At 44.5% G+C, this 27,105-nt stretch overlaps 1 protein-coding gene and 1 long non-coding RNA gene across 3 annotated transcripts in view; one reads left to right on the forward strand and one right to left on the reverse strand.

Annotated features, from left to right (window-relative positions):
- Nucleotides 1-4,266: 4,266 nt before the first annotated feature.
- LOC127908181 (uncharacterized) lies at nt 4,267-6,644 on the forward strand. Of its 2 annotated transcripts, none has more exons than XR_008066218.1 (3): nt 4,267-5,067; nt 5,193-5,643; nt 5,767-6,644. It is a non-coding gene; the product is annotated as an uncharacterized LOC127908181 (long non-coding RNA). The 2 variants fall into 2 exon arrangements; XR_008066219.1 differs by having other exon boundaries at nt 4,267-5,005.
- Nucleotides 6,645-14,261: 7,617 nt separating this feature from the next.
- mrpl23 (mitochondrial ribosomal protein L23) overlaps nt 14,262-27,105 on the reverse strand; it is a 100,760-nt gene continuing 87,916 nt past the window's right edge. Inside the window, exon 5 of the mRNA XM_035790383.2 lies at nt 14,262-15,097. Coding sequence (XP_035646276.1) covers nt 14,933-15,097 — 165 coding nt within the window. The 3' untranslated portion in view covers nt 14,262-14,932. The remainder of the gene's footprint in view (nt 15,098-27,105) is intronic.

The raw sequence follows: 27,105 nt of genomic DNA on the forward strand, positions 1-27,105 counted from the left end.
ATGAACGGTTTATGTCGTTCCTTTCTATTCCTTTTTAAACCTCTGAAATAATTCCCCCCTACATTTAGCTCAACATTAAATGACTTCACCAATGGATAGAGCAGCTTGCTATTGAGCGGTCAAGCTATGTACATGCATTGGTGTAGGGTGCGACATGTGACTGAAACTTTGCAGGTAAGGAAAAGCGCTGGGCATCTTGTTGTTATGGCATGCATTATCTGAATTAGGCCCAAAGAGCTATACCTATGGAGGAGCAACTGATATCAAGGAACTTTGAGTGTCTTTTGAACTTCAGAGTTGACTTAACTAACGTTGGACCAGAGTTAGCCCTTGATCATGACTCTCAGTTCCATTACATTACACATAATGCCGCCTAGAGTTTTCAAGAGCTAGGCCAGAGCTAGCTAACACGCTAGCTAGCCAACAAGCTTGTGTGTGCAGAGCTGCAGAACTATGTTAAATGTTTAATTGGTTTGTCTTACAGTGTGGTCCAGAGCGTGCCTTCAGATTCAGTGTGAGGCTGATTAGGTTAGCATCAGGATATGGGGGACTAGGGGTGGCTGACTCTAGTAACGCTCCTTGAGCCTCCTCACAGTCCCAAAGACACCTCTGTGGTGTGTGTGTGTGAGCATGCGAGAGAGAGAGAGAGAGAGAGAGAGAGAGAGAGAGAGAGAGAGAGAGAGAGAGAGGGTGGGTGGGTGGGTGGGTGGGGGTGGGTGGGTGGGTGGGGAACTGACGGTACAGAAAACAGGATGCAGAGAAAGAATTTGGAGACAGTGCGATAGTATATGTACAGTAGAAGCATGATTGTGTCCTGTGGGGCCATGCAGGTGTAGGTTACACACAAAAACATGAACCAACATGCACAAATGAAAGAACTGCACGCACGCACACAAACATGAACCAACATGCACGAACAAAAGAACTGCACGCACACAAACATGAACCAACATGCACGAACAAAAGAACTGCACGCACACAAACATGAACCAACATGCACGAATGAAAGAACTGCACGCACACAAACATGAACCAACATGCACGAACGAAAGAACTGCACGCACACAAACATGAACCAACATGCACGAACGAAAGAACTGCACGCACACAAACATGAACCAACATGCACGAATGAAAGAACTGCACGCACACAAACATGAACCAACATGCACGAACGAAAGAACTGCACGCACACAAACATGAACCAACATGCACGAACGAAAGAACTGCACGCACACAAACATGAACCAACATGCACGAATGAAAGAACTGCACGCACACAAACATGAACCAACATGCACAAACGAAAGAACTGCACGCACACAAACATGAACCAACATGCACGAACGAAAGAACTGCACGCAGACAAACATGAACCAATATGCACGAACGAAAGAACTGCACGCACACAAACATGAACCAACATGCACGAACGAAAGAAATGCACGAACGAAAGAACTGCATGCACACAAACATGAACCAACATGCACGAATGAAAGAACTGCACGCACACAAACATGAACCAACATGCACGAACGAAAGAACTGCACGCACACAAACATGAACCAACATGCACAAACGAAAGAATTGCACATACACAAACATGAACCAACATGCACGAACGAAAGAACTGCACGCACACAAACATGAACCAACATGCACGAATGAAAGAACTGCACGCACACAAACATGAACCAACATGCACAAACGAAAGAATTGCACATACACAAACATGAACCAACATGCACGAACGAAAGAACTGCACGCACACAAACATGAACCAACATGCACGAATGAAAGAACTGCACGCACACAAACATGAACCAACATGCACAAACGAAAGAACTGCACGCACACAAACATGAACCAACATGCACGAACGAAAGAACAACATGCACACAAACATGAACCAACATGCACGAATGAAAGAACTGCACATACACAAACATGAACCAACATGCACGAACGAAAGAACTGCACGCACACAAACATGAACCAACATGCACGAACGAAAAAACTGCACGCACACAAACATGAACCAACATGCACGAACGAAAGAACTGCACGCACACAAACATGAACCAACATGCACGAACGAAAGAACTCCCCTCACACAAACATGAACCAACATGCACGAACGAAAGAACTGCACGCACACAAACATGAACCAACATGCACGAACGAAAGAACTGCACGCACACAAACATGAACCAACATGCACGCACACAAACATGAACCAACATGCACGAACGAAAAAACTGCACGCACACAAACATGAACCAACATGCACGAACGAAAGAACTGCACGCACACAAACATGAACCAACATGCACGAACGAAAGAACTGCACGCACACAAACATGAACCAACATGCACGAACGAAAGAACTGCACGCACACAAACATGAACCAACATGCACGAACGAAAGAACAACATGCACACTAACATGCATGAATGAAGGAACGTGCACACACACACACACACGCTTGTGTAAAGGAACATATGAACACACACACACACACACACACACACAAACTTGCGGGGTGACAGAGTGCACTGGCTGAGCTGAACCAATGGCAACCTGGGGGAAGCAGGAATGTGTATGGCCCTGGTCCAAGAGAGGCCAGCGGAATCCACAGCAGGCCACCGCCGTTGTCTTAGTGAACACTACTGACACACTCTAACCCAGTCTGTGTGTGTGTCTGTATGTGTGTGTGTGTGTGAGAGAGAGCGATCGAGAGATAAAGAAAGAGGGCGGCTAGGGGGAGAGGGAGAGGAATTGTAACAGAATGTGCATGCTCCTTAGGCTTATGCACAATAGTCTGCGTGTCAGTGTTTGAGTGTGCGAGTTTCCCTTGACTGTGTGTCAGCGAGTGCAATTGTATAAGTATGCATCTGCAAGTGAGTGTGTGTGTTTGTGTGCATGTGTGTGTTTGTGAGAGTCTGAGTAGACGATTGTGTGTGGGAGGCCCATGGTCTTTCTTAAGATTCGCCATGCAGCTAATAGCTATTAATAGTGGGGTAGTCCTCCGTGGCTGGCCAACACCCAACAGGCTGGGTCTCCTCTTACTGCCAGGATCCCACACCGCCTTGTCTCAAACACAAACACTCCATAGCCAGTACTAGGGCCAGGAGGGTTTTCCGATGGCCTTTACCTGGGTCGTGTTCATTAGGGAATGCAATGTTGTATATGTTTTGAAACGGAACATGGACGTAGTCCCTCCATTTTTCAGTCCATTTTCTAACATTTGGTGCCAAATGAATAGGACCCTGGGTTCATGCTTGTGGGGAGCAATTTGGGGCATGCCCACATGCCCACATACACAAAATGATGAACACCTGCTCTTTCCATTGCATAGACTGACCAGGTGAAAGCTACGATCCCTTATTAAATCCACTTCAATCATTGTAGAAATTTGAAACAAGTATTTTTAAGCTTTGAAACAATTAAAACATGGGATTGTGTATTTGTGGCTTTCAAAGTGTGAATGGGCAAGACAAAATATTTAAGTGCCTTTGAACGGGGTGTGATAGTAGGTGCCAGGCACATCGGTTTGAATGTGTCAAGAACTGCAACTCAGCTGTGGGAAGCATTGGAGTCAACATGGGCCAGCATCCCTGTGGAATGCATTTGACACCATGTTTTATTTTATTTACTTTTTATTTCACCTTTATTTAACCATGTAGGCAAGTTGAGAACAAGTTCTCATTTACAATTGCGACCTGGCCAAGATAAATATGTAGAGTCCATGCCCGTGCCCTGACGAATTGAGGCGGTTCTGATGGGAAAATGGGGTGCAACTAAACATTAGGAAGGTGTTCCTAATGTTTTGTACACTCACTGTACACACCCACACACACACACACACACTACCAATAGTCGTCAAAAGTAACAGTTGGACAATGGATGAACATACTCCAAAGATTTTTAATTGCATCAAATCCATCTGAATCACGGGTTACACATCTGTCACGCAGTCACGTCACGCCCTTCTTATGAACATTCTTGTGACTTCTCAGCCACATTGACTCCCAAAAGTTGAGTGATGACTGCAGTCATTCTTAATAGGGACTAATGATTGTTTTGTCTAAACTTTCTCTGTCTAGGCTACCTCTAATCATGTGCCGTCTAGACTGCCTCATTAATGAATAGATGATAAAGCAAACTTGACGAAACACTACTGTATATGTTGATGTTGCTGGTCATTATTAGGGTTCAAGCAGCGAAGCTGGCGAAACCCTACTGTATATGTTGATGTTGCTGGTCATTATTAGGGGTTCAAGCAGCGAAGCTGGCGAAACCCTACTGTGTATGTTGATGTTGCTGGTCATTATTAGGGGTTCAAGCAGCGAAGCTGGCGAAACCCTGCTGTTGATGTTGCTGGTCATTATTAGGGGTTCAAGCAGCGAAGCTGGCGAAACCCTGCTGTGTATGTTGATGTTGCTGGTCATTATTAGGGGTTCAAGCAGCGAAGCTGGCGAAACCCTGCTGTATATGTTGATGTTGCTGGTCATTATTAGGGGTTCAAGCAGCGAAGCTGGCGAAACCCTACTGTGTATGTTGATGTTGCTGGTCATTATTAGGGGTTCAAGCAGCGAAGCTGGCGAAACCCTACTGTGTATGTTGATGTTGCTGGTCATTATTAGGGGTTCAAGCAGCGAAGCTGGCGAAACCCTACTGTATATGTTGATGTTGCTGGTCATTATTAGGGGTTCAAGCAGCGAAGCTGGCGAAACCCTGCTGTATATGTTGATGTTGCTGGTCATTATTAGGGTTCAAGCAGCGAAGCTGGCGAAACCCTACTGTATATGTTGATGTTGCTGGTCATTATTAGGGTTCAAGCAGCGAAGCTGGCGAAACCCTACTGTATATGTTGATGTTGCTGGTCATTATTAGGGGTTCAAGCAGCGAAGCTGGCGAAACCCTGCTGTATATGTTGCTGGTCATTATTAGGGTTCAAGCAGCGAAGCTGGCGAAACCCTACTGTATATGTTGATGTTGCTGGTCATTATTAGGGTTCAAGCAGCGAAGCTGGCGAAACCCTACTGTATATGTTGATGTTGCTGGTCATTATTAGGGGTTCAAGCAGCGAAGCTGGCGAAACCCTACTGTATATGTTGATGTTGCTGGTCATTATTAGGGTTCAAGCAGTGAAGCTGGCGAAACCCTACTGTATATGTTGAAGTTGCAGGTCATTATTAGGGGTTCAAGCAGCGAAGCTGGCGAAACCCTACTGTATATGTTGATGTTGCTGGTCATTATTAGGGTTCAAGCAGCGAAGCTGGCGAAACCCTACTGTATATGTTGATGTTGCTGGTCATTATTAGGGGTTCAAGCAGCGAAGCTGGCGAAACCCTGCTGTATATGCTGATGTTGCTGGTCATTATTAGGGGTTCAAGCAGCGAAGCTGGCGAAACCCTACTGTGTATGTTGATGTTGCTGGTCATTATTAGGGGTTCAAGCAGCGAAGCTGGCGAAACCCTACTGTGTATGTTGATGTTGCTGGTCATTATTAGGGGTTCAAGCAGCGAAGCTGGCGAAACCCTACTGTATATGTTGATGTTGCTGGTCATTATTAGGGTTCAAGCAGCGAAGCTGGCGAAACCCTACTGTATATGTTGATGTTGCTGGTCATTATTAGGGTTCAAGCAGCGAAGCTGGCGAAACCCTACTGTATATGTTGATGTTGCTGGTCATTATTAGGGTTCAAGCAGCGAAGCTGGCGAAACCCTACTGTATATGTTGATGTTGCTGGTCATTATTAGGGTTCAAGCAGCGAAGCTGGCGAAACCCTACTGTATATGTTGATGTTGCTGGTCATTATTAGGGGTTCAAGCAGCGAAGCTGGCGAAACCCTACTGTATATGTTGATGTTGCTGGTCATTATTAGGGGTTCAAGCAGCGAAGCTGGCGAAACCCTGCTGTATATGTTGATGTTGCTGGTCATTATTAGGGGTTCAAGCAGCGAAGCTGGCGAAACCCTACTGTGTATGTTGATGTTGCTGGTCATTATTAGGGGTTCAAGCAGCGAAGCTGGCTAGCAGTCAGTGTTCCAATTCATACCAAAGATATTTGATGGGGTTGAGGTGAGGGGTCTGTGTGGGCCAGTCAAGTTATTCCACACCAATCTCGACAAACAATTTCTGTATGGACCTCTCTTTGTGCACGTGGGCATTGTCATGCTGAAACAGGAAACTGTTACCACAAATTTGGAAGCACAGAATCATCCATCAATCAATCAATCAAATTAATTTATAAAGCTCTTCTTACAACATCTGATGTCACAAAGTGTTGTACAGAAACACAGCCTAAAACCCCAAACAGCAAGCAATGCAGGTGTAGAAGCTCGGTGGCTAGGAAAAACTTCCTAGAAAGGTCAGAACCTAGGAAGAAACCTAGAGAGGAAGTAGGCTACGAGGGGTGGGCAGTCCTCCTCTGGCTGTGCCGGGTGGAGATTATAATAGAACATAGCCAAGATGTTCAAATGTTCATAGATGACCAGCAGGGTCAAATAATAATAATCACAGTGGTTGTAGAGGGTGCAACAGGTCAGCACCTCAGGAGTAAATGTCAGTTGGCTTTTCATAGCCAATCATTCAGAGTATCTCTACCGTCTCGAGAGAGTTGAAAACAGCAGGTCTGAGAAAGGTAGCATGTCCGGTGAACAGGTCAGGGTTCCATAGCCGCAGGCAGAACAGTTGACACTGGAGCAGCAGCATGACCAGGTGGACTGGGGACAGCAAGGACTGGGGACAGCAACTACCTGGTCATCAGACCAGGTAGTCCTGAGGCATGGTCCTAGGACTCAGGTCCACTGGGAGAGAGAAAGAGAGAGAGAAAAAAGAGAAAAAGACAGAGAATCAGAGAGAGCATACTTAAATACACACAGGACACCGGATAAGACAGGAGAAATACTCCACACGTAACAGACTGACCCTAGCCCCCCGACACAAACTACTGCAGCATAAATACTGGAGGCTGAGACAGGAGGGGTCAGGAGACACCGTGGCCCTGTCCGACGATACCCCTGGACAGGGCCAAACAGGAAAGATATAACCCCACCCACTTTGCCAAAGCACAGCCCCCACACCACTAGAGGGATATCTTCAACCACCAACTTACCATTATTAGACAAGGCCGAGTATAGCCCACAAAGATCTCCCCCACGGCACCAAGCCGGACAGGAAGACCACGTTAGTGACTCAACCCACTCAAGTGACGCACGCCTCCTAGGGACAGCATGGAAGAGCACCAGTAGGCCAGTGACTCAGCCCCTGTAATAGGGTTAGAGGCAGAGAATCAGTCAGGATTCTAGCAGCCGTATTTAGCACTAACTGAGGTTTATTTAGTGCCTTATCCGGGTAGCTAGAAAGTAGAGCATTGCAGCAGTCTAACCTAGAAGTGACAAAAGCATGGATTCCTTTTTCTGCATAATTTTTGGACAGAAAGCTTCAGATTTTTTGCAATGTTACGTAGATGGAAAAAAGCTGCCCTTGAAACAGTCTTGACATGTTCGTCAAAAGAGAGATCAGGGTCCAGAGTAATGCCGAGGTCCTTCACAGTTTTATTTGAGACGACTGTACAACCACCAGATTAATTGTCAGATTCAACAGAAAATTGCTTTGTTTCTTGGGACCTAGAACTAGCATCTCTGTTTTGTCCGAGTTTAAAAGTAGAACATTTGCAGCCATCCACTTCCTTATATCTGAAACACAGGCTTCCAGGGAGGGCAATTTTGGGGCTTCACCACATTTCATTGAAATGTACAGCTGTGTGTCTTCCGCATAGCAGTGAAAGTTAACATTATGTTTACGAATGACATCAACAAGAGGTAAAATATATAGTGACAACAATAGTGGTCCTAAAACGGAGCCTTGAGGAACACCGAAATGTACAGTTGATTTGTCAGAGGACAAACCATCCACAGAGATAAGATCTAAACCAGGCTAGAACTTGTCCGTGTAGACCAATTTGGTTTTCCAAACTCTCCAAAAGAATGTGGTGGTCAATGGTATCAAAAGCAGAACTAAGGTCAAGGAACACAAGGACAGATGCAGAGCCTCGGTCTGATGCCATTAAAAGGTAATTTACCACCTTCACACGTGTAGTCTCAGTGCTATGATGGGGTCTAAAACCAGACTGAAGCATTTCGTATACATTGTTTGTCTTCAGGAAGGCAGTGAGTTGCTGCGCAACAACTTTTTCATTTTTTTTTTGATTGGAATGGGAGATTCGATATAGGCCGATAGTTTTTTTAATAGTTTCTGGGTCAAGGTTTGGCTTTGTCGAGAGAGGCTTTATTACCGCCACTTTTAGTGAGTTTGGTACACATCCGGTGGATAGAGAGACATTTATTATGGTCAACATAGGAGGGCCAAGCACAGGAAGCAGCTCTTTCAGTAGTTTAGTTGGAATAGGGGTCCAGTATGCAGCTTGAAGGTTTAGAGGCCAAGATTATTTTCATTAATGTGTCAAGAGATATAGTATTAAAAAACTTGAGTCTCTCCTTTAATGCAAGGTCCTGGCAGAGTTGTGCAGACTCAGGACAACTGAGCTTTGGAGGACTACGCAGATTTAAAGAGGAGTCCATAATTTGCTTTCTAATGATCATGATCTTTTCCTCAAAGAAGTTCATTAATATATCACTGCTGAAGTGAAAGCCATCCTCTCTTGGGGAATGCTGCTTTTTAGTTAGCTTTGCGTCAGTTTCAAATGTTTTTTGGGGATTGTTCTTATTTTCCTCAATTAAGTTGGAAAAATAGGATGATCGAGCAGCAGTGAGGGCTCTTTCCTAGCTAGTCAGAAGATTTCCAGTTTGGTGTAGCGCCATTTCCGTTCCAATTTTCTGTTTGCTTCAGAGCTCGGGTATGTTCTGTATACCAGGGAGCAAGTTTCTTATGACAAATGTTTTTAGTTTTTAGGGGTGCAACTGCATCTAGGGTATTGCGCAAGGTTAAATTGAGTTCCTCAGTTAGGTGGTTAACTGATTTTTGTACTCTGACATCCTTGGGTAGGTGGAGGGAGTTTGGAAGGGCATTTAGGAATCTTTGGGTTGTCTGAGAATTTATAGCACGGCTTTTGTGTAAATAGGGGCACTACTTTGTCACAATATGTTTAACACAATTCTTTGGGAAAGCCATCCATTCCTGGTGCTTTTCTCCATGCAAATGTTTTAAAAGTATTTCATATTTATTTTCGTGGGATCTCTATTTTTACTGATACTTTTTTTGTCTGCTGATAATTTCTTCAGGGTTGATGAGTCTAAGAAGGCTATATGATCCGTCCAACTGTTTAATTCTGATTTCTATACATTTTCATAGCTTTTAAAATAGTCATTAATCACATTGTTGTTTCTAATTACCACATTTGTATCTTTATCTTTTAACATTATAATTGACTTGGCGTGTGTTCGTTTTGTGAGAGCTGTGAGATATTTACCTGGTTTGTTTGCCATTAAGTAGTATGCTTTATTTGAGTTTAACCTGTAGTTTTGTTGTCTCTCTTCAGAAGTAAAATATCATTATTTTTACCCATTTGTCTCCCCGTGATATCAAATTGGTAGTTACAGTCTTGTCCTTCGCTGCAACTCCACTACGGACTCGGGACAGGCAAAGGTCGAGAGCCATGCATCCTCCGAAACACGACCTTGTCAAGCCGCACTGCTTGCTTAAACCAAAAGCCAAGCCGCATCAATGTGTCGGAGGAAACACCAGCCTGCTGGCAACCGAAGTCAGCTTGCAGGCGCCGGGCCCGCAACAAGGAGTCTTTAGAGCCCGATGGGACAGGGAAATCCCGGCCTGCCAAACCCTCCTAACCTGGGTGATGCTGGACCAATTCTGTGCCGCCTCATCGGTCTCCCGGTCACGGTCGGCTGTGACACAGTCTGGTGTTTCTAATATTTCGAATTTTGTGAAAAACACTTAAAACATTACTTCTTTGGCAGAGAACGACCGATCTGCACAAACCTTGATACGTGGCATCCATGGGCTAATGTCTCCCAATGCAACATTTTCAAGGCTAGTATGTCAAACAACATACTGGCCAAAAAACATTCACGTGGGAGTGGTCTGGCACACAAATGCCTATAGATCAGACCAGCATAATCGTATTTTAACAAATATTGCTGCACATGTTCCAAACCCTGTCAAGTCTCAACATATGCAAGCACATTCAGATTGACCACGCGGAGGTGGTATACCCGGGCAGATGTTTATATCTCTTGATCTGTTCGACTGAGAGTGATGAAATGTGGCACACACTCAGCGAGGTGTCTAGCTAACCTGTAGAATATGTTTGAGTTTGGCCGCATGGTGGCGCTGTTGGACAGGAAAAAACATTCATGCAAGTTCATTAGCTCATAGAGGCCATGTTGTTTTAGCTAGACTCTTGGAAAATGCAAAATACAGTTGAAGATGGAAGTTTACATACCCTTAGGTTGGCGTCATTAAAACTACTTTTTCAACCACTCCACAAATTTCTTGTTGACAAACTATAGTTTGGCAAGTTGGTTAGGACATCTACTTTGTGCATGACACAAGTAATTTTTCCAACATTGTTAACAGACAGATTATTTCACTTATAATTCACTGTATCACAATTCCAGTGGGTCAGAAGTTTACATACACTAAGTTGACTGTGCCTGTAAACAGCTTGGAAAATTCCTGAAAATTATGTCATGGCTTTAGAAGCATCTGATAGGCTAATTGACATTATTTGAGTCAATTGGAGGTGTACCTGTGGATGTATTTCAAGGCCTACCTTCAAACTCAGTGCCTCTTTGCTTGACATCATGGGAAAATCAAAAATTGTGGACCTCCACAAGTCTGGTTCATCCTTGGGAGCAATTTCAAATGCCTGAAGGTACCACTTTCATGATCTAGTTGATTTTCAGTTCTGATATTTTCAAAACGTGGTGAGATAGTAGCCCATCCTAGGCCGATCTGTCCAATTTGTCCTGGTGGTGGCACAGAGGGTACACAGCTTACTCTAAGGGCTTGGATCCCACTCGCGGGATCAAAATCGACAACATTCGGTGAAGTTGGAGTGCACCAAATTAAAATGACAAAATCTGAATATTAAACATTCATGAACATACAAGTGTCTTACATTATTTAAAAGCTTAACTTGTTATTAATCCAATTGTCACATTTCAAAAAGGCTTCACGGCGAAAGCATAACATGCGATTATCTGAGGACAGCGCACCACATTAAAATACTTTTTCAAACCAGCACAGGCGCCACAAAATCACAAATGGCAATAAAATAAATCACTTACCTTTGAAGATCTTCCTCTGTTTGCAATCCCAAGGGTCCTAGCTACACAATGAATGGACATTTTGTTCAATAAAGTCCTTCTTTATATCCAAAAAAGTCATTGATTTCAGTAATCCACTCGTTCAACATGCATACAAACGAATCCAAAATGTTACCAGTACAGTTCGTCCAAACAAGTCAAACGATGTTTCTAATTTATCCTCAGGTACTCTAAGGAGTACAATAATATTTAAGACGGAGAATAGTATGTTCAATAGGGAAGATAAATAACGAAGCGCAGCACCTCATTCACACGCCAACAAGACTACATTTCTAATGAGGGACACCTTGGAAAAACTACAGCTACTTGTTCGTTTTTCAAGAAACAAGCCTGAAACCCTTTATAAAGACTGTTGACATCTAGTGGAAGCCATAGGAACTGCAAACTGGGTCCTTTTATTGTATATCCCATAGGCTAGCATTGAAAAGGCCTGTGAACCTCAAAAAAATGTATTCCAGATGGATCTTCTTCAGGTTTTTGCCTGCCATATCAGTTCTGTTATACTCACATACATTATTTTAACAGGTTTAGAAACGTCAGAGTGTTTTCTATCCAATGCTACCAATTGTATGCGTATCCTAGCTTCTAGGCCTGAGTAAAAGGCAGTTTACATTGGGCACATCAGTCATCCGAAAATTCAGGATGCTGCCCCTAGCCCGAAGAGGTTTTAAACCTCAGCGAAGCTGCTTTCAGCTTTAATTAACTGCTATTGTCGTCACGTTCTCTTTGCATAATTCAACAAGTGTGTCATGCGAAGGATACCCAACCGATTTAAAATCAACACACCTTGCTCTAGATTACACCTATCGATACAAACGTTACATTTTTTGCAAAATCATTTTTGGAAAGAGGCTTTCATTTCAGCGCATCAAATTTGTAAACATTTATACTGTATTAAATTATAACTTATTTTTACACATAAAAAAAAGAACACTCACCAAAATAAAGTTCTATGTTTTGGTGATGTAAGTGTCGAGACGGTGCGTTAAATTCCTGACCAAGAGTCGGCTTGGTTATAGATGCAACGTAAAACCAATGTATTCCATTGAGCCCATTCCAGCCACGTCATTACAAGCCTCTTCAAAGTCGTAAGACAAAAACAAATGGCTCCAAAAGCAATTCTAGTTTTATTACAAAGGCATAAGAACAGTTTTAATGGTAAGTGTCACTGAGAATGCTAACAGTAACAACATATGACTAGTAAGTGTCGAGAGGAAATTAAATATCTCAAACCTGCCTTCTTGAATCAAATACAGCCAAGGTTGCTTTCAATTACTCTTCAGTATTTTCAGGTATCACAAAATGAATTGCGGTTATCAACCTTTCCAATGGCATGTGGAAAGAGTCATACAGTAGCTGCGCGTCACAACTTATCTGTACAAAATATAATTGGTTAATTTATATGACTTGATTACGTACACCTGGGGCAATGGACATTCAGAATGGACATTTACAAAATGTTCAGATATAATGTATTGTGTAGATTAAATAAAGTATCATTCCAAAATGCTATAAATAGATTTTGAGAAATGTTGGTAAATGAGCTTTTATTGTTTAAAGAACTTATGAAAGATGTTTTTTTTTACCATCTAATCATGAAATAGGGTTGTACAAAGACATGTATTAATTTGAAATATATCACATGATGGTTTCGTTTCAGAGAAACAAATAATCATGTTTAGTTGCAAAACGCAACAAAAGTTTAACTCAAAAAGTTGAAAAAGCCTCTCTCAGTATCCTCCTCACTCTCTTTCTCAAACACTATCCTCATTCCACTGGCTTCCTCTTCCACTATACTCCATCTCTCTTTCTCTCTACTCCTTCCTCCTATCTCATTCACACTGTTCTCTCTCTCACTCAGTATCAGGACTACCACGTCTTATGTGAAGGGGAGGGAAGAGAACATCAAACCCTCTACATGGCCCCATCTTTCCCCTCCATCCTATCCATCACCCCCCCCCCCTCCCTCCCTCTCCTCACACCAAGCCCTGTAGCCTCCTGACAGGCAGGGAGAACACTATGTGAACAAACAGGGAAAGTAGTATTGCTGCAGACACTGCCGCACTGCTGGGGGAAATGCATTGTGCTCCCAGTGTTTTATTGGGTATGAGGAGGGAGGGAGGAGGGAGACAGTTGCTTGGCAAACACCAGAGCTAGATTTCCCAACTTTCATGTGGGGTCTCTTCAGGAGGTGAGGAGAGCAGAGGGGAATTTGGGCTTGCTCTCTCTTTCCCTCTCCAGCTGCTTCTCTGGACGACCAGGGAGGGATGAGGTGGAAGAAAAAGCGTGACAGAGAGAGAAAGAGACGGAGAAAGTTTTGTGGGGGCTTGTTTTGTTCTAAATCAAATAGTTTTATAGCTACGCAGGGGGTGTGTGGTTCCAGGCACAACACAATGGCCAACAGGATCAATATTGACATTCTCCCTGGCGATAGTCCGGTTGGCTCGGTGTGGTCAGAGGACTGAGGTATGAAGGACTGGAACCCACATGGACACGCTGCCATTTTGTGGTCACGGCTGGAGGACAGTTTCAGTAAGGTCCTGGGTTTATCCCACAATGGCAGTTCTTAGACAGCCTTGGGAGAGTATACCCCGGCTCTGTCCCAAACGGCATCCACCTCCTTATATAGTGCACTCATCTTGACCAGAGCCTTATGGGTGCACTTACATGGAAAATAGGGTGCCGTTTGGGACGCATACCCTGACCCTCCCTTAAGGACCCTATTAAGGCCCTATTACCGTAAGTCGGCTTTCATCCTTCTGGTCCGTGGCCAGCTCGTAGCACAGCTCATTACTTTATCACAATAACTGGACCACTTTGGCACCACTGTGCTGTATGGGACTGTGTGTGTGTGGAGCGTGGTACTGGAAGTGCCCAGTCCAAGGAAAAACACAGCAGTGGTAGACTAAAGAGAGTAAAGAGAGTAAATGTAACAGTAAGCAGAGGGTTGACAAGTTACTTTTTATTAGCTTTTCCTTGTACAGTAGTAGTTCACAGTAAAACACTCACACAGACATATTGCGGTGAACTGAAAACACATTCCCACACAGTAGCCTTCTCCGTCAGGGAGAGGTGGACGACCCTCCTGTTTGAAAACTACTGGGGGTGCAGGGTTTTGGGGGTGCATCTGATTTGACAGTTAATCAGCAGGATTCAGCTACTCTCATCAAAAGAGTGGCTTGTTGAATCGGGTGTGTTCGAGCAGGTTCAGAGCAAAATCCTGGATACCCATGATGTTCTCCAGGACGAGGGTCGGTTAACACTGGTATAAGTGGTGTTACCTGACAATAGAGAACGTCTCAAATGTTGAAAAAGTGTATTTTCATTATTTTCCGTTGTATTTCACTAATTAATATTATGTCTGAACAGCTATTGGTCACATGTTCCATTCTTACAATGACAGTAGCTAGGTCTCCATCCAATTGGCGACAGATTTTCATACGAATATTCTAAAATTGGCATAAAGAAAATATGCAAATTTTCCCATCTGTGGTGTTTCCACCAAAAGCACTTGTTGCAGATAAAAGTCTGTACATGATGACACACAATATTAACACTCTCTCACAAACAAACCCACACACCAGCAGTGCATATCTCCTAACACACAAACTCTCTCTCTAGAGGCCGAACCACTCTGTGACCCCTCCCCTGCGAAGGTCCGGTTTCTGCCTCTGTTTCTCATCCTCCATGAACTTCTCCTGCATCTCCTCCACCGAGCCCTCGGCTGACTTCACATCCTTCTCGGTGAAGATGTCAGGGAACTCAAATGTCTGCTGCTGCACCTGGAGACACAGAAGGAGAGGGTTAGAAATGGCAACTCGCCACCAACCCCTTTTCCCCTAAGCCCTTGGTCTCTACTCACTTAGCCGACAAGACAGGGCCCATGAGGTGTTACACACAAATGTTTGCGTGCTATAGACTGTAGACAGACTTTCTCCAACTCCTTTCTCTATCACCAAAGCTATCGCTTATCTCTCCCAGACACAGACAGTCTCTCTCTCCCAGACAGACAGTCTCTCTCTCCCAGACACAGACACAGAGACTGTCTGTCTCTCTCCCAGACACAGACACAGAGACTGTCTCTCTCTCTCCCAGACACAGACACAGAGACAGTCTCTCTCTCCCAGACACAGACAGTCTCTCTCTCCCAGACACAGACAGTCTCTTTCTCTCCCAGACACAGACAGTCTCTTTCTCTCCCAGACACAGACAGTCTCTTTCTCTCCCAGACACAGACAGTCTCTTTCTCTCCCAGACACAGACAGTCTCTTTCTCTCCCAGACACAGACAGTCTCTTTCTCTCCCAGACACAGACAGTCTCTTTCTCTCCCAGACACAGACAGTCTCTCTCTCGCAGAGTCTCTCTCTCCCAGACACAGACAGTCTCTCTCTACCAGACACAGACAGTCTCTCTCTCTCCCAGACACAGACAGTCTCTCTCTACCAGACACAGACAGTCTCTCTCTCTCCCAGACACAGACAGTCTCTCTCTCTCCCAGACACAGACAGTCTCTCTCTCTCCCAGACACAGACAGTCTCTCTCTCTCCCAGACACAGACAGTCTCTCTCTCTCCCCAGACACAGACAGTCTCTCTCTCTCTCTCGGACAGTCTCTTTCTCTCCCAGACACAGACAGTCTCTTTCTCTCCCAGACACAGACAGTCTCTTTCTCTCCCAGACACAGACAGTCTCTTTCTCTCCCAGACACAGACAGTCTCTTTCTCTCCCAGACACAGACAGTCTCTTTCTCTCCCAGACACAGACAGTCTCTTTCTCTCCCAGACACAGACAGTCTCTTTCTCTCCCAGACACAGACAGTCTCTTTCTCTCCCAGACACAGACAGTCTCTTTCTCTCCCAGACACAGACAGTCTCTTTCTCTCCCAGACACAGACAGTCTCTCTCTCTCCCAGACACAGACAGTCTCTCTCTCCCAGACAGACAGTCTCTCTCTCCCAGACACAGACAGTCTCTCTCTCTCTCTCGGACAGTCTCTCTCTCCCAGACACAGACAGTCTCTTTCTCTCCCAGACACAGACAGTCTCTTTCTCTCCCAGACACAGACAGTCTCTCTCTCTCCCAGACACAGACAGTCTCTTTCTCTCCCAGACAGTCTCTCTTCTCCCCAGACACAGACAGTCTCTTTCTCTCCCAGACACAGACAGTCTCTTTCTCTCCCAGACACAGACAGTCTCTTTCTCTCCCAGACACAGACAGTCTCTTTCTCTCCCAGACACAGACAGTCTCTTTCTCTCCCAGACACAGACAGTCTCTTTCTCTCCCAGACACAGACAGTCTCTTTCTCTCCCAGACACAGACAGTCTCTTTCTCTCCCAGACACAGACAGTCTCTTTCTCTCCCAGACACAGACAGTCTCTTTCTCTCCCAGACACAGACAGTCTCTCTCTCTCTCCCAGACACAGACAGTCTCTCTCTCTCCCAGACACAGACAGTCTCTCTCTCTCCCAGACACAGACTGTCTCTCTCTCTCTCTCCCAGACACAGACAGTCTCTCTCTCCCAGACACAGACAGTCTCTCTCTCCCACAGACAGTTTCTCTCTCACATACAGTTTCTCTCTCACAGACAGTCTCTCTCTCTCACAGACAGACTCTCTCTCTCTCTCTCTCTGACAGACTCTCTCTCTGACACAAACAGTCTCTCTCCCAGACAGTCTCTCTCTCTCCCAGACACAGACAGTCTCTCTCTCGCAGACAGTCTCTCTCTCGCAGAGTCTCTCTCTCCCAGACACAGACAGTCTCTCTCTCTCCCAAACACAGACAGTCTCTCTCTCCCAGACAGTCTCTCTCTCACAGACAGTCTCTCTCTCCCAGACACATACAGTCTCTCTCACACAGACAGCCTCTCTCACACAGACAGCCTCTCTCACAGATACAGACAGTCAATTCAATTTGCTTTATTGGCATGACGTAACAATGTACATATTGCCAAAGCTTATTTTGGATATTTACAATATTAAGACAATAAGATTCAAAATTGTCAACGGGACAACAGTAACAACAATAACAAAGGGTCAAAATAACCAACACATTCAACAATAACAATAAGTATACAGTAGAGGACATGTGCAGGTTGATTGGTCTGTCAGACACTGTCCCTCATCTTATGACAGGCAGCAATGTAGTGCGCTGCCAACCCACAGCTCTCTGCGTCCTCCCCCAACAGGACGGGTAGCCTATCCTCATTAGAGAGGTCTTTGAAACCTTGAATAAGGTTTTCAAATTCGGGGAAAAGACACCCTCTAATTGTTTTATATTTTTTATATTTTGTCAGGAAATGCAGCTCTGTCTAAGGTTCTGCTGTGGTTGCACAGCCTTACCTCTACAGGGAGCCAGGTTTTCCTGTGTCTACCCTTCTCAATGGCAAGGCTGTGCTCACTGAGTCTGTACTTTGTCAAGGTTTTGATCAGTTACCATGGTCAAATAGTTAGCCACGGTGTACTGTCGATTTAGGGCCAGATAGCACTGCATTTTGCTTTATGCTTGTGTTTCCCAATAAGTCAGACAGTCTCTCTCTCTCTGTCTCTCTCTCTCTCCCCCACAACAGTCTCTCTCCCAGATACATCCTCTCTCCCACAGACATCCTCTCTCTCCCACAGACATCCTCTCTCTCCCACAGGCATCCTCTCTCTCCCACAGACATCCTCTCTCTCCCACAGACATCCTCTCTCTCCCACAGACATCCTCTCTCTCTCACAGACATCCTCTCTCTCTCACAGACATCCTCTCTCTCTCACAGACATCCTCTCTCTCCCACAGACATCCTCTCTCTCTCACAGACATCCTCTCTCTCTCACAGACATCCTCTCTCTCTCACAGACATCCGCTCTCTCTCACAGACATCCGCTCTCTCTCACAGACATCCGCTCTCTCTCACAGACATCCGCTCTCTCTCACAGACATCCTCTCTCTCTCTTACAGACATCCTCTCTCTCTCTTACAGACATCCTCTCTCTCTTACAGACATGCTCTCTCTCTTACAGACATGCTCTCTCTCTTACAGACATCCTCTCTCTCACAGAAATCCTCTCTCTCTCTCACACACAAAGACACTCTCCCCCTCTCACAGGCATCCTCTCTCTCTCACAGGCATCCTCTCTCTCTCACAGGCATCCTCTCTCTCTCACAGGCATCCTCTCTCTCTTACAGACATCCTCTCTCTCTTACAGACATCCTCTCTCTCACAGACATCCTCTCACACACACACACACACACACACACACACACACACACACACACACACACACACACACACACACACACACACACACACACACACAGTCTCCCTCTCTCACAGACAGTCTCTCTCTCTCTCCCAGACATTCTCTCTCTCACACATACAGTCTCTCTCTCACACAGACAGTCTCTCTCTCACACACAGACAGTCTCTCTCTCTCTCTCTCTCTCTCTCTCTCTCTCTCTCTCTCTCTCTCACACACACACACAGACTGTCTCTCTCTCTCTCTCTCACACTGACATTCTCTCTCCCTCTTTCACAGACACATCCCCTCTCTCTCGCTCACACACAAACAGTCTCTCGCTCTCACACGGACACAGTCTCTCGCTCTCCCTCTCGCACAGACAGTCTCTCGCTCTCTCTGACAGTCTCTCTCACGGACAGTCTCTCTCTCACGGACAGTCTCTCTCCCTCTCTCACAGACAGTCTCTCTCCCTCTCTCACAGACAGTCTCTCTCCCTCTCTCACAGACAGTCTCTCTCCCTCTCTCACAGACAGTCTCTCTCCCTCTCTCACAGACAGTCTCTCTCCCTCTCTCACAGACAGTCTCTCTCCCTCTCTCACAGACAGTCTCTCTCCCTCTCTCACAGACAGTCTCTCTCCCTCTCTCACAGACAGTCTCTCTCCCTCTCTCACAGACAGTCTCTCTCCCTCTCTCACAGACAGTCTCTCTCCCTCTCTCACAGACAGTCTCTCTCCCTCTCACAGACAGTCTCTCTCCCTCTCACAGACAGTCTCTCTCCCTCTCACAGACAGTCTCTCTCCCTCTCTCACAGACAGTCTCTCTCCCTCTCTCACAGACAGTCTCTCTCCCTCTCTCACAGACAGTCTCTCTCCCTCTCTCACAGACAGTCTCTCTCCCTCTCTCACAGACAGTCTCTCTCCCTCTCTCACAGACAGTGACTTTATTGACATGTCCAAGTTCATTATTACTTACATTGTCAAAGTATACATGTCGAAAGAAAAAATATATATATTATATAAATAAATGGTGGGACCAACAGCAATAATAATAGTAGCAGTGGACATGGGATTACCACTAACAACAACAATATTAATGAAAATAACAATACATTATGTCCACTACTATATAGTTTCAAATTCTTTGTATTGAATTATAATTTTGGGAAAGAAATACTCTCTTCTGTCTGAGTATTTGTCACAGTGTAATAGGAAATGCAGCTCTGTCTCTACCTCTCCCCTGGAGCAGAGTGAGCACAGCCTATCCTCTCTGGGCAGCCAGGTTTGTCTGTGACGACTGGTGTCTATAGCCAGACTGTGCTCACCGAGTCTGTACCTAGTCAATGTTTTCCTCAGTTTTCTATCAGTCACAGTGGTCAGATAATCTGCCACCATGTACTGTCTGTTTAGAGCCAAATAGCATTGAAGTTCACTTTGATTTTTTGTTGTGTCTTTCCAATAGGTGATATATTTTTATTTTTGTTTTGTGATGATTTGGTTGGGCCAGATTTTCTGAGTGCTGTCCTGAGGCTCTATGGGGTTGGTTTGGGTTGGTGAACTGAGCCTCAGAACCAGCTGGCTGAGGGGAATCTTCTCTTGTTTCATCTCTTGAAATTGTAGAGCTGTGTGATGGAATGTTTTGGGGTCACTTGTTTTTGGATGGTTGTCAAATTTGATGTCTCTTTTCTCTATTCGAATGAGGAGGAGGTATCGGCCCAATTCTTCTCGACTGTGTTATTTGCAGTTTTTCTTTGCACTTGCAATACAGTGTTGCAAAACTCAAGTATTTTGATTGGATGTTTGTCCCATTTGGTAAATTCATTATTAGAGATGGGACCCCATACTACACTGCCATATAGAGCAATCGGTTCTATAACTGATTAAAAAAAATTGAGGGATTTTGATGTTCCTTTTAAATGGCATAGAATGCTCTTCTTGCTTTGTCTCTCAGGTCATTCAACACCAATGTGAAAGCTACCTGTGTTGCTGATATTTAGTCCTAGATATGTGTAGTTTTTGGTGTGTTCTAATAGAACTGTGTCCAAATAGAATTTATATTTGTCATCCTGATTTCCGGACCTTTTTTGGAATATCATTATATTTGTTGTTTTTTAGGTTAAAGGTCAGAGCCCAGGTCTGACAGAACCTGTGAAGACGATCTAGGTGCTGCTGTAACCCCTCTTTAGTGGGAGACAGCAGCACCAGGTCATCTGCGTACAGCAGACACTTGATTTCAGTGATGTGTAGGGTGATACCAGGTGCGGCCGATTCTTCTAATGTTTTTGCCAATTCATTAATGTAGATGTTAAATAGTGTTGGACTTATTGGGCAGGCCTGTTTCACTCCACGTCCCTGAGAGAAGAAGTCTGTTTGCTTGTTGCCAATTTTAACCGCATATTTGTTTTTAGTGTACATATTGATTTAATAAAATCATATGTTTTCCCCCCTTTACCACTTTCTATTAGTTTATAAAAATTGAATCAAATACTTTCTTGAAATCTACAAAACACAAGTAGATTTAGCCTTTGTTTTGGATTACTTGTTGATCAATTAGAGTGTGGAGGGTGTAAATGTGGTCTGTTGTACGATCATTTTTTAGATATCCAATCTGGCTTCTGCTCAGGACGTTGTGTTCATCAAGGCAATGATGGAGTCTGCTATTTATAATACTGCAGAGAATTTTCCCCAAGTTGCTGTTAAAGCTAATTCCTCTGTAATTATTTGGGTCAAATTTGTCTCCATTTTTATAGATTGGTGTGATCAATCCCTGGTTCCAAATATCGGGGAAAATACCTGCAGCGAGGATAATGTTGAATAGTTTGAGTATAGCCAATTTGAATATGTGGTCTGTATATTTGATTTAAAATACCATCAGCACCACAGGCCTTTTTGGGTTGGAGAGTGCATCGTTTTTCCAATAATTCCTCTTCTGTAATTGGAGTATCCACAGCATTCTGATAGTCTTTGACTGCTGATTCAAGGATTTGTCATTTTTGTTCTGGGCTCTTTGTTATATTGCTGTAGAGGTTTGCAAAGTGATTTCTCCACATATCCCCATTTTGGAGAGCCAATTCCTCATGAGGTTTGTTTAATTTATTCCAATTCTCCCAGAAGTGTTTTGATTCTATGGATTCCTCAATTCCATCCAGCTGATTTCTAATGTGCTGTTCCTTTTTTGTTCTTAGGGTGTGTGTTTGTATTGCTTCAGACAGTCTCTCTCTCTCACACACACAAAGTCTCACAGTCTCTCTCTCTCTCACACATACACACCCACACAGTCCCTCTCTCACACACACACACACACACACACACACACACACACACACACACACACACACACACACACACACACACACACACACACACACACACACACACACACACACACACACACACACACACACACACAGAGAGAGTCTCTCTCTCACACACACACAGAGAGTCTCTCTCTCACACACACACAGAGAGTCTCTCTCTCACACACACACAGCCTCCCTCTCACACACACACAGCCTCCCTCTCACACACACAGCCTCCCTCTCACACACACAGCCTCCCTCTCACACACACCCAGTCTCCCTCTCACACACACCCAGTCTCCCTCTCACACACACACAGTCTCCCTCTCACACACACCCAGTCTCCCTCTCACACACACACAGTCTCCCTCTCACACACACACAGTCTCCCTCTCACACACACCCAGTCTCCCTCTCACACACACCCAGTCTCCCTCTCACACACACCCAGTCTCCCTCTCACACACACCCAGTCTCCCTCTCACACACACCCAGTCTCCCTCTCACACACACCCAGTCTCCCTCTCACACACACCCAGTCTCCCTCTCACACACACCCAGTCTCGCGCACGCACACACACACACACACACACACACACACACACACACACACACACACACACACACACACACACACACACACACACACACACACACACACACCTCTCTCTCACACACACAGTCCCCCTCTAACACACACACACACACTCCCTCTCACACACACACACACACAGTCTCCCTCACACACACACACTCCCCCTCTAACACACACAGTCTCCCTCTCACACACACACACAGTCTCCCTCTCACACAGTCTCCCTCTCTCAGGGGCAGAGGAGGTTATACATTATTTAGTTGGTACGCTACACCAGCCCATCTCTGGTCCATGCATTAGGCTGCAGGGCAGTCTGTTACATCTGCTTAAAGTATCTAGCTTACCACACCTGCCTGCCTGTGTGCCTCCAGTTAGGGCTGGGCAATATAATTTATATTGTGAAGTGGAAACGTCTAGGAGCAACAACGGCTCAGCCGCGAAGTGGTAGGCCACACAAGCTCACAGAATGAAACCGGCGAGTGTTGAAACGCGTCCTTGGTTGCAACACTCACTACCGACTTCCAAACTACCTCTGGAAGCAATGTCAGCACAATAACTGTTTATCGGCTGGAGTGGTGTCAAGCTCGCCGCCATTGGACTGGAGCAGTGGAAACGCGTTCTCTGGAGGGATGAAGTACGCTTCACCATCTGGCAGTCCAATGGATGAAACTGGGTTTGGCGGATGCCAGGAAAACACTACCTGCCCCAATGCAGAGTGCCAACAGTGAAGTTTGGTGGAGGACTAATGGCCTTAGTTCCAGTGAAGGGAAACCTTTACGCTGCAGCATACAATGACATTGTAGACAATTCTGTGCTTCCAACATTGTGACAACAGATTGGGGAAGGCCCTTTCCTGTTTCAGCATGACAATGCCCCTGTGCACAAAGCGAGGTCCACACAGAAATGGTTTGTTGAGATCGGTGTGGAAGAACTTGACTGGCCTGCACAGAGCCCTGACCTCAACTCCAGCTAACAACTTTGGGATGAATTGGAACGCCGACTGATCGCCTGGCCTAATCGCCTAATATCAGTGCCCGACCTCACTAACGCTCCTGGCTGAATGGAAGCAAGTCCCTGCAGCAATGTTCCAACATCTAGTGGAAGTCTTCCCAGAAGAGTAGAGACTGTTAGGCGATCAGTCCTTGCTGTCCCCAGTCCACCTGGCCATGCTCCTGCTCCAGTTTCAACTGTTCTGCCTTACTATTATTCAACCATGCTGGTCATTTATGAACATTTGAACATCTTGGCCACGTTCTGTTATAATCTCCACCCGGCACAGCCAGAAGAGGACTGGCCACCCCACATATGCTCTCTCTAATTCTCTCTTTCTTTCTCTCTCTCGGAGGACCTGAGCCCTAGGACCGTGCCCCAGGACTACCTGACATGATGGCTCCTTGCTGTCCCCAGTCCACCTGACTGTGCTGCTGCTCCAGTTTCAACTGTTCTGCCTTATTATTCGACCATGCTGGTCATTTATGAACATTTGAACATCTTGGTCATGTTCTGTTATAATCTCTACCCGGCACAGCCAGAAGAGGACTGGCCACCCCACATAGCCCGGTTCCTCTCTAGGTTTCTTCCTAGGTTTTGGCCTTTCTAGGGAGTTTTTCCTAGCCACCGTGCTTTTACACCTGCATTGTTTGCTGTTTGGGGTTTTAGGCTGGGTTTCTGTACAGCACTTTGAGATATCAGCTGATGTACGAAGGGCTATATAAATAAATTTGATTTGATTTGATTTGTTATAGCAGCAAAGGGGGGACCAACTCGATATTAATGCTCATGATTTTGGAATGAGACATTTGACATGCAGGTGTCCACATACTTTTGGTGTTGTAGTGTATATGTCAATTTTGTTTACGTTTTCTCGAAATAAGCCTTGTTTCACAATTTAAGGTTAATACACTGCATTTCAAAGAGTCAGGAATAATACAATGAATTCAGGACTTGCAAAATTATACGTAGGCTAAATATAAGCCTTCCACTGCTAAAAACTTACTTAGGGCCAAGTGAAGAGAATTCTTTTTTTTTTGCCAATATTTTGAGAATAAAGTCTAAATCAAATTTCCTGAATAAAGTGGCAATATATTCTGAGAATAACAACAAAATTAATTTTGAGAGTAAAGTCAACATTTTCAGAATAAAGTCGCAGTTATATTTCAAGATTAAAGTATGGAATTTGCTTAACTGCATGAGCCACCATTGAAATGTCTGCAGTTGGTCAAATTATACTTTAGAATTGGCTTTAGTAACAAAACCTCTCTCTCTTAGCACATAATAACCATATTATTATAAGTAGGCATATTAGCACCTGGAAGAGGTGGTGCCACAGATTATTTTCATAAAGAGGAACCACACGGACTCGGATTAGGTATTTCATCCAAGTCTGTGTGGTTACATACATAGTGTGTGTGTGTATGTAGGTGTGTGTGTGTGGGGGGGGGGGGTCTAATACGCTCAATCAAAAATACCATTGTAACTAAACCCCTTTTTGAACCAGAAAAAAAAACTACTAGGACAATGGCAATCGAATGATTGAATAATGACTAGATTTTCCAGTGACATGTATTAATTTAGAAAAGAGAAACAGAATGGCCTGTTATGAACACGACTGCTGTGAAATACTCAAGACATTTATTATCAGTATCATCAGAGGGGAAATGGAGCATTTACATAGTACATTAACAGTACTTACACATATACTCCTGAAAGGTCAACAACACAGAATAGTCTGGCTATTCATTTTTATATTAAGTTAACCTTTATTTAACTAGGCAAGTCAGTTAAGAACCAATTCTTATTTACAATGATAGCATACCCCGGCCAAACCCGGATGACGCTGGACCAATTGCGCGCCACCCTATGGGACTCACAATCACGTCCGGATGCGAGACAGCCTGGAATCGAACCAGGAACCGTAGTGACGCAGCACCACTCGGGAGCCCCATGTGATGTATGTTGGTGGTGATCAGTGTGTATGCGCATTTGGTACATCCTCTCTGAGAATGTTGGTCTCTCTGTCTCCAACCCCAAAATAGTGTGAAAAAATGCATATATCACCACATCGTATGGGGTTTACTCCCAACGGGAGGACAACTTGACTGCTCGTGTAGTCCAGGAAGGGAATTGACCTGCACCAAAACTCCCTGTATGTGTGTTCTTCACGAGAGCATAACACAAACACAGCAATATATGAGAACAAAAAACAGCAATGTCAACCAAACAACCACAATAAACAGCATCCAGAACAGGGCAACGGTAATGGCTTCTGGCAATTGGCTGAGAGAAACGAGGACTGGCTGGACACAGGCAAATTCAGGAATGCATTCGTGTGGTGAAGTTCTCACTCGCGTAACAGTGAGTGAGCTGGTTAACAACCAAACAGACTAAATATTTCACCTGAATATCTAACTAACTACTAAACATCAACACAGTCCACAGGGTTGTGTTTGTTAGGCAAGAAATGGAAGAAAACAGACTGGAAAAAAAGGGAGGGACTACCTGGTTGTTTTCTGTTTTTATCGGTTGTTTTTGTTGCGTGTCAACATGTCCCTGGTCTTCACAATATAACAAAACCATCGTAATATCGTTCAGACAGAAAACCAAGCGTCAAATAGCCTAGAAAAGAGAGCACAAACTAACAATGAGAGGCACCAAGCATACATCATTCACAACCTTTAAAAAACTATGATTATGACTGGAGGGGAACTGAGTGTTACCTTAAATCAACTTTCAAAAAAACATTGCTTGAAGCTCCGGCCAACAACCTTTACGCATTGCATTCTTGTAACTATGCTAATATGGACTGGACTTGTAATTAGGATTGGATGGTATCCAGATTTTCATAACGTCCCTTCACTAATCCCGGGATTTACGTATTACCAGCGTAGTACACAAGGGGGCACCAAAAACGCAAAAAAGCCCACTGGGCATCTATTACCAGAACACTAACAAAATTTACACAAGCAATAGCATATTTCCATGGAGGCTGCTAGCTAAAAATGCTTACGAACACAAACAAAACTAAATTGCCAAGACAGGCAAACCAGCACACTGAGTTATTCATATAATGTCATTTTTGGTAAGTTAGAACATTTACAATCGAATGTGAATGAGAGACATTGTGCAAATAAACAGCACTTTGATGTATGCTTGTCTGAAGGAACAACAGCACTGGCTCTAGAGTTGCATTTGTACATGTCTAGATGCTCTGCTCGGAGAAGAGGGAGCAGACATGCAGAGACTGGTGAGAAAAAAAACTAAAGGAAATCAAGATAGCCTTTTTTGAGTTGGGCTCTGGGATGGTGCAACTGATGAGAATGGTTGTTGTTGGGGAAAGGGGTTGAGTGTGTATGTATGTGTGTGTGGGTATCCCACAACTGTTGCGAGGGAGTAAAAGATGTTAGGGACAATATAGGATGATTCACAAAAATTGTTTGGTAATATAATAATTGTTTGCCATAATGTAATTTTGGTAATGGCGAGACTGGTGAGAGGTAAAAATCCTTTGCATAAATTGCCTACATTACAACAAATATTAATAGCTAATTATATATAATACAAATTGAGGTGAGGGTGATGGAAATGCATTTGGCGGTTGATCTGCTTCTGTTCTGTGGGTGGAACTGTGTGCTATTTTCAAAGGATGGGTCCTGGTCTCTCTGGGGCTATGGGATCTGAGTG

This window comes from Oncorhynchus keta, chromosome 17, assembly GCF_023373465.1.
Source record: "Oncorhynchus keta strain PuntledgeMale-10-30-2019 chromosome 17, Oket_V2, whole genome shotgun sequence".
NCBI classification, from domain to species: Eukaryota; Metazoa; Chordata; class Actinopteri; order Salmoniformes; family Salmonidae; genus Oncorhynchus; species Oncorhynchus keta.